Source organism: Phalangium opilio, unplaced genomic scaffold (assembly GCF_054372755.1).
Source record: "Phalangium opilio isolate 3A_F unplaced genomic scaffold, DU_Popi_V2 ptg000060l_1, whole genome shotgun sequence".
NCBI classification, from domain to species: Eukaryota; Metazoa; Arthropoda; class Arachnida; order Opiliones; family Phalangiidae; genus Phalangium; species Phalangium opilio.
In genome coordinates this window covers 9,509,122-9,517,883 of record NW_028324177.1, presented here as the reverse complement: position 1 = coordinate 9,517,883, position 8,762 = coordinate 9,509,122, and the positions used below count along the sequence as shown (strand labels likewise).

At 41.0% G+C, this 8,762-nt stretch overlaps 1 protein-coding gene across 1 annotated transcript; it reads right to left on the bottom strand.

Annotated features, from left to right (window-relative positions):
- Positions 1-3,588: 3,588 nt before the first annotated feature.
- Positions 3,589-5,442, bottom strand: LOC149667080 (uncharacterized). Its single transcript, XM_089841696.1, has 3 exons — positions 5,135-5,442; positions 4,799-5,015; positions 3,589-4,608 (listed from the first exon to the last, which is right to left on the bottom strand). The coding sequence occupies exons 1-3, from the start codon at positions 5,440-5,442 to the stop codon at positions 3,589-3,591; spliced, it is 1,545 nt and encodes a 514-aa protein (XP_089697822.1).
- Between the last annotated feature and the right edge of the window lie 3,320 nt (positions 5,443-8,762).

Sequence of the window (8,762 nt, the reverse complement as noted above, 5' to 3'; positions counted from 1 at the left end):
GAACGGAAATAGTGAAACGCCGAACGGAAATAGTGAAACGCCGAACGGAAATAGTGAAACGCCGAACAGAAATAGTGAAGCGCCGAACAGAAATAGTGAAACACCGAACAGAAATAGTGAAACACCGAACAGAAATAGTGAAACACCGAACAGAAATAGTGAAACACCGAACAGAAATAGTGAAACACCGAACAGAAATAGTGAAACTCCGAACAGTAATAGTGAAACTCTGAACAGAAATAGTGAAACTCTGAACAGAAATAGTGAAACTCCGAACAGAAATAGTGAAACTCCGAACAGAAATAGTGAAACACCGAACAGAAATAGTGAAACACCGAACAGAAATAGTGAAACACCGAACAGAAATAGTGAAACACTGAACAGAAATAGTGAAACACTGAACAGAAATAGTGAAACTCTGAACAGAAATAGTGAAACTCTGAACAGAAATAGTGAAACTCCGAACAGAAATAGTGAAACATTGAACAGAAATAGTGAAACTCCGAACAGAAATAGTGAAACTCCGAACAGAAATAGTGAAACGCCGAACAGAAATAGTGAAACGCCGAACAGAAATAGTGAAACGCCGAACAGAAATAGTGAAACGCCGAACAGAAATAGTGAAACGACGAACTGAAATAGTGAAACGCCGAACTGAAATAGTGAAACGCCGAACAGAAATAGTGGAACGCCGAACAGAAATAGTGAAACACCGAACAGAAATAGTGAAACTCTGTACATAAATAGTGAAACGCCGAACTGAAATGGTGAAACGCCGAACAGAAATAGTGGAACGCCGAACAGAAATAGTGAAACACCGAACAGAAATAGTGAAACTCTGTACATAAATAGTGAAACTCTGAACAGAAATAGTGTAGCTTTCAGTATTATTCTCGTCATCTTTTCTATCATTCTCCATCACTTTAAATAGTATTTTATCTTTTCAATTATTTTCCACCACTTTTTATTGTAGTTTGGTAGGTTCACAACACTTTAAATCCCATATTTTCCCATTTCGATACACTTTTGACTAAGTGCTTAGGGATAGAATCTAAGATCTGTATCTTGCTTTATCTTACAAATATTTTTATCCATAGATTCACCAAATAGAACAGAGAGTATTTGATTTAATTTTATTCCGCTTTATTATGATATCCGATATTTGCTCATTGTATAAACATGATAAAGATATTTATGATACGGTGCTATCGGAATAAATGTCTTTAATCAATAGAAAGTAGGTTTATTAGTATCTAAACATTGTTTTAAGGACGACAACACTAGTATCCGGTGTTCATATCGGGATGGGAACATTAATAGGGAAAGTATGAACAATAATAGGGAAGGTTTGAACACTAATATGAAAGTTTTCTCTAATCATGTTGACTTTAGAAATGAACTAAACGCATGGACTAAAGCGTGGGTAGTTCGAAAGTCTACCCGCCATATTTCTGAAATTAGTTCACTTCTGCACTTATCAATTTAACCTTTGCTTGCTCACGCTCGGAGGAAATTTACCGATGATTTTGAAATGAGTTTTACCCTTTTATCATTGTTTAGTATGGTTTGAATTTGATTTTGTTTGTGTTTAGGAGATACAATTGCCATCTTTTCTATTTACTGTTAATCCATACTTTTAAGAAGATCAAATATTTGTTCATTTCCTCGGCATGTATGTGAAAGAATGGATAAATCGAAGGATATTCTTTTATCATTTCAAAATCATTATTGGTTCTGTTATCAGATCGAAAGTTCACTTTACTGTTGGCAATGTGAGACAGAGTTTTGGACATAGAGTTTATTTCCCTTATCAGTTCAAATATTAATACATTATGATAAGAGAAATTTTATGTTTTTAATATTAAAAATTAATAAAATTATATTTTATGGGTGTTATAAGATTTAAGATAGGCCAACCAAAAAAAATTAGAAACACAAAATATTTAACGTCAGCATCTGCCTACAGAACGCCGAATTTAAAAATGTTTATTATTAAACCAGTTAAACTACTTCACGTATTTCCCCAGCCACGCCATGGTATTTCTCCTACAATTTCCAAGCCATTCACAAAGTCAACATGGTGTCAGGGGGCGCCTGATTCGCTGACGTCATAGAAAGACTGTGGCGCGTCATATACGTTTCACTGACGTCACAACAATATTGGGGGAAAAATGTGACACCGTGTTTGATTCATTGACGCCATTGGAAGACACGTCATGTACGTTTCACTGACTTCACAACAAGAATGGGTGAAAAAATGTTTGATTCACTGGCGCCATAAGACGAAAAATGCGGTGGACGCCATGTTTGATTCATTGACGCCATATTTACAGGTGCCATCTGGCACTGTCTGACGCCAGTGGCCCAGATTCGGTACTTTCTATCTACTATTGTCGACGGGTAAGAGGAATTTTTAAGGGAGGGTATATAGCCTAACCTAACTATCATAATTTCCTTCCTTTTAAAATACACGAACGAAAAATATCACCTCACCACAATTCTCTCCCATTCACTCTCCCTTCAATGACGATCGATAAACTTTATACTGTCTAAGGCACGACGCCGCCACCACCACCAACAGGCCAGGTCAAACTAAGATCCACATCGTAGATGTTTATCATACGATGTGGCTAAAAAGGACGTAGTTTTAGTCTTTGGAAGGCTAGTACACTAGGTTTCACTCCCAGAGGTTTGTATACTCTGAGCACAAAAATTTTAAAAAATTTTGACAACTCCATTAAAAAATAACGGAAATTTGGTATATTACCAACTCACATTTCTACTAGTACCAAGTCAATTATTTGGGAAAATAAACTGAACTGTTTCCCTCCGAGGTAGGTTGGATGTCGAGGGATTCCGAATCCCTCGACATCCAACCTACAACAAATATGCAATTTGTCTGGATGTTTTTTGAAGTATATGCGTTATGTATACATTTCAAGCGTTTAAATTTATAAAAGGTATTAATCCGAAACTACGTCCGATGCTACAGATATCTGATTCAAATGTTTAAAATCTCGTTTTTATCTCGGAAATGACGTGATCCAAATGTGTATCACAAAAAGGCATCTGATCTGAAGTGAAAATGGCTCTCAACTGTTTAACTGATAGCTGAAGTCAACCAAAGATATTTCTTCTGTTCGGATCACAAATCAGATAACTGTGTTCGGTTTAAAACACTATCTGAGGGAGATGATTTCGAAATTCTTGCCATTTTATAATCAAATTAGTTGGCAGTGGTTCATCCCAGTCCACTTTGAGCTGCCATGTATCTTGCTCGACGGACCAAAAATGTTCGTGTCTAGTTGAGCTATTACCCGACTAAATACGCGGACGTGCGGAACCACCAAACGAAATGAACTACTCAGGCATTTAATGAACACTAACTAAAATTGTTTTTATTACTTGGTTATATATTAATGGTAAAAAATACAGTCAATCTACCAAAAAGTAAATCGCTATGATAAAAAAACATATTTCTTACAATCTCGGTTTTAGGCTTCTGACTGGTAATTAACAAATTAGAATTAATAACTGAACATTCTCCCGGCCTTAATACGACCGTATTAACTGACTGAACATGAGAGCTTAACTATCTTCGGTGTCAAACGGCAAGAGGCTTAACTTAACGATGGGTCTTTTGATTTCGCCTTTACTGGTACGTAGCGTAACAACTCTCGTGCAGCCATCTTGACCTGGATGTATTTGAATGACTCGAGCTAGTGGCCAACGTGCGGAAGGTTCGATGTCGGATTTGACGAGGACCATGTCACCGATCTGGATGTTCCTTTGTTTGGTCATCCATTTTGGTCTTTGTTGTAATCTACTGATATACTCTCGGAGCCATCGTTTATGCACATCTTGTTTAAGTTTTTGGAGTAGTGGCCAACGATTTAATCTGTTCGTAGGTAGGTGGCCTAGATCAGGATCGGGAATAGATTGCAGGGATTCTCCGATTAGAAAGTGAGCTGGTGTTAGGACTTCGAGATCATTTGGATCGGATGAGAGCGGAGTGAGAGGCCTTGAGTTAAGACTTCCTTCTATCTGTGTGATGATGGTTGAAAACTCCTCGTACGTAAGTCTGGTGGAGCCAACGACTCTATGCAGATGATGCTTGACGGACTTCACGCCCGCTTCCCATAAGCTGCAAAAATGAGGGGCGCCTGCCGGGTTGAAATAACATTGTATACCCTGTCCAGATAGATGGTTGGTGACGGCTTCATTATGATGCTCGGACTGGATTATTTGTGCAAATTCCTTAAGTTCTCTGGCAGCCCCGACGAAGTTAGTACCGCAATCACTGTATATCTCAATTGGTTTGCCACGTCTTGACGTGAATCTCCTTAGGGCTGCAATGAAGGCGTCTGTTGTCCGAGAGGAGACTATTTCCAGATGTAAGGCGCTCGTCACAAAGCATACAAAGAGTGCCAGATAGGCTTTGTATGTGGTCTTGCTTCTTGAGATGGGGCGTAACAGGAACGGACCCGCATAGTCGACGCCAGTTTTTAGAAAGGCCCGACTGTACTGTACTCTTGACTTCGGCAAATCACCCATTAATTGGGTTACGGTCGAAGCTCTATGTCTTGTGCAAGTAATGCACTTCTGAATCTGGAACCGTATGGCGTCTCGGCTTCTTATAATCCAATAATTTAATGACAATATTCTTTGGACCATTTGAGCGCCAGCATGGAAATGTTGTACATGAGCTTCTTGGATAAGTGAGTCGATGATGACGTGGTAGTATTATCGGATGCTTCATAGCAGTTGCTATATTAGCGTGTTTCAGTCGTCCCCCAACTCTCAGAATTCCATTGGTGTCTAGTTCGGGACGCAGACATAGTATTTTGCTGGTGTTTGTCAACGGTGTACCGTCCTTCAATGCGGCTATTTCGTTCGCAAATGTCGTGCCTTGGGCAATTGTGATTAATATCCGTAGTCCGGCTTCCAATTCTTGGGATCGGAGTGGACCAATCATTGTAGAGGTTAGCGATTGACGATTTATCTTCTTTCGATGTCTAGAGAGAGTATTGTTAATGAACCGACGAATCCAGGCTATTATGCGCCGTAGACGAAGAAGTGTTGAATATCTCGCAAAAATCGAGTTGTCCTTTGTCTGGGTTGTTGAAACTACTACGGTGCTTCCTCTTCGAGACCCTCTTCGGAACAAGCGGCGGAGATTTGCCTTATTTCATTCGGAACGCTTTCTTTGTCGGCCAACCATGATGGTCCCTTCCACCACAGCTTATGGTTGACTAAATTGGCGACATCGATTCTCCTGGAGGCGATATCCGCTGGGTTTTCGCAACCTGGTACGTGACCCCATTGCAGTGGCGGGATACTTTCTTGAATTCTAGTGACCCGATTGGCAACGAACGTTTTCCAGCGGCTTGGACATGACTTGATCCAACCGAGGACGATAGTTGAATCGGTCCAAGCTTTCATATCGTTGACTGAAAGTCCCTACGACTCTCGCGTAGTGGCCATGAGATCAGCGAGAAGTAGAGCGCCGCAAAGTTCTAGCCGTGGAATCGTCATAGCTTTTGCGATAGGAGCCACCTTTGTTTTAGCCGTCAGGAGGGATACGTAGATATTCCCATCTTGGTCTTCTGTTTTCATGTACACCACGCCAGCATACGCCTTCTCGGAAGCGTCGGAGAAGCCGTGAAGTTCGATAGTGCAATGTGTTGGCGAAGTATATATCCATCGATCGATATGGATATTTTGAATTTGCTTGATAGTTGTTTGAAATTCTTCCCATTGAAGCTGGAGGACGCTGTCGGGTAGCTGATCTTCTCCTTCCAGACTTGCTCCATAAGTATATTTGTTCTGATTATAATTGGTGCGAGCCAACCCATTGGATCGAAGATCTTTGATATTTCGGCTGGCAGGTTTCTCTTCGTAATTCTTGATTGATATACTGGAACGTTCACTTTAAACAAGAATTGATCAGTTGTTGTGTTCCAATAAAGCCCAAGTGCCCGAACCACCGAAAGGTCTTCCATTGATAAAATGTCTTTAGTTTCTCGTAGCTCCGTGGGGATTTCCTTTAGACATTCCACGTGGTTCGACACGAATTTGCTGAGTGTAAACCCGGCGCTGTAGAGCAGTTGCCGAAGTTGAGAGATTGCTTTTACCGATGTTTCCACGCTTTCCTTTCAGCTCATGACATCGTCCATGTAAGTCTCTTCTTGTAATGTCCGCTCCAAGAGGATAATCGATGGCACCTAGAGTGGCTAGCTCCTGTAGTACTCGTGTCGCCAAGAATGGCGCCGAGGCCGTACCGTATGTGACGGTTAGAAGTTAGAACTCTTGAATTGGCTGATCTGGTGCCGATCTCCAAAGAATACATTGCAAATGGCTTTGTTCCGGTGCAATTAGAATCTGGCGATACATTTTCGATATATCTGCAGTGAACGCCACTTTGTGTATCCTGAATCTCATCAAAATGGTATAGAGCGAATCTTGCACGACAGGACCAATCAGCTGGGCATCGTTTAACGAGAAGCCGGAACTAGTCTTCGCCGACGCGTCGAAGACCACTCTAAATTTATTAACTCGATTCCAGTCCTTCAGGATATAATGATGTGGGATGTAGACTTTATCGGCTGATGGTTCTTGATTTGTCTTGGACATGTGTCCCAAGGTCTCATACTGTTCCATAAATGTCTGGTACAATGTCTTCACTTCCGTCCGTGAATGAAGTTTCGCTTCTACTTGCAGAAATCGTTTCTTGGTTGTTGGGTATGATGAGCCGAGAGGCACTGCCGGCTGCTTCATGGGCATTCGAACAACGAATCTTCCGGTTGAATCTCGATGATAATTCTTCTGAAAGTCCGCCTCGCAACTTCGTTCTTCTTCCGTCATTGCCTTCTTTTTCGGGACCTGTTCCACCTCCCAAAATCTCTCGAGATTTTCTTCCAGGCTAAGCGTATGATGGATTTGAATTTGCGGCGGCTGACGGCCGGTTGGTCCAGAAACGAGCCAACCCAGCTTCGAGTTGATAGCGACTGGTGAAATGGAGGTACCGGCTCGTTTCCCGCTGAGTAATATCTTGATAAAGACGTCGGCGCCCAGGAGAATATCCACCTCCGCCGGTATATTGAACGCACGGTCGGCTAATTGAAGACGAGTGATAAGTTACTGGTGTCATACTTCTTACTTGGGAGCTGCGATGTAATCTTCTTCAAGACGTAGGCGTTAATGCAGAATCTTTCAAGCTTCTTGGAATCGAAATGCGGTTTGAAGTTTACTTGCGTAAGACCCCTGCTTCGGCCAATTCGAACTGAACCCAGTCCCACTACTTCCGTATCATCTCTTTCTCGTCTTAGGCCCAGTTGTCCGATGCAAGCTTCCGAAATACAGGACACCGTGGATCCGCCGTCTAACAGGGCCCGGAATGGTAAACTTCCACCCTGAGCTCTCTTTACTCGGATGACTGCTGTGGCCAACATGGAGTCGTACTTTGAATAGGAGATGTCTTGCGAATGAAAGTTTTGCGCTTGACTTTATTGGCCATGTGATCCTGTGGGCTGGTTTCCGGTCGCCGGCTGGTCATTTGACTGGGAATTGACGGTTTCCGAATGAAGCAGCGAATGGTGTTTTCGTTCACAGCTTTTACAGCCTTTGAAGGGACGCTCAGCCAGCCAGCCAGGGTCGGACCTATATTTTGCAGAACCTCTAAGACGCGCAAAAGTAAAAACCTTGATAAAAGAAGGGCGTGAGGAATTTTTTTTTCACGCTTAGAGGATAGGCAACTTCTTATCTTCGACGGCAGCTTATTCGATATTTAATGTGTTACAGCTTTGGTTCTGCGTGCTGACAACATACGAAAGAAATATTTCGAGACAACAGACAAAAAATACTCATCTTCAGGATTTAAAATGTCGAGGTTTTAAATAATGTAAATCAGTATTTCCGTTGTCTGTTGTCTGCACGCACAAAGCTACGTTAATGATCGCCACTAAGCCGCTTCAACATAGAAATCTGGGTTTGCGCGTGCTGACAACCAAAGCTGGAACAGATTATATATCGAATAAGCTGCCGTCGGAGATAGGGAGTTGCCTATCCTCTAAGCGTGAAAACAAATATCCTCACGCTCCTCCTTTATCCCTGGTGAAAACATTACTGAACTTTTGAAAAAATTCTACCCTCTCGTGGAACCCTTCATTATCATCATTAAATTTACTATTTAAATTAAATAAAATTACTTAAATAATAAATGCATTAGCAATATATCATTATTTAACTTTAAATCATCACGATCAATTAATTTAAATTATAATGCTAAAAATAGATAGATGGCTGGATATTTAACTAGATTTGAAATTTTGATCTTGCTGAGGTTGCACAGTGTAACAGGGAAGCGCGCGATTACAACAGTTTACAGACTAGGAGGATTCATACCATTTACGCGAGGAGGCCCAGCTTTAAACTCACCCAGTGAGTCAGGCCTCCTTGTGTAAATAGTATGATCCTACTAGTCTGTAAACTATGAATTCTCCCTTATTATCTTATTGTTTATTTTTTGAGGAGCTTAAGTTGTAGATTTTTTATTTGATTTATTGATAGTAACGTTATTTTAACCACCAATACCCTTTTATTTATAGTTGAGTAACTAAGTTTTTAGAATGATAACTTAATTTTAATGTGATGTCAGTTTGTAAATCTAGCTAATTGAATTCCCCCTTTCCCACAGAGTAGGTCTGAAATTTAAATCACTTGGCACGTTTAGTTACAGACTCTCAATGGGTATTTTAAAAACT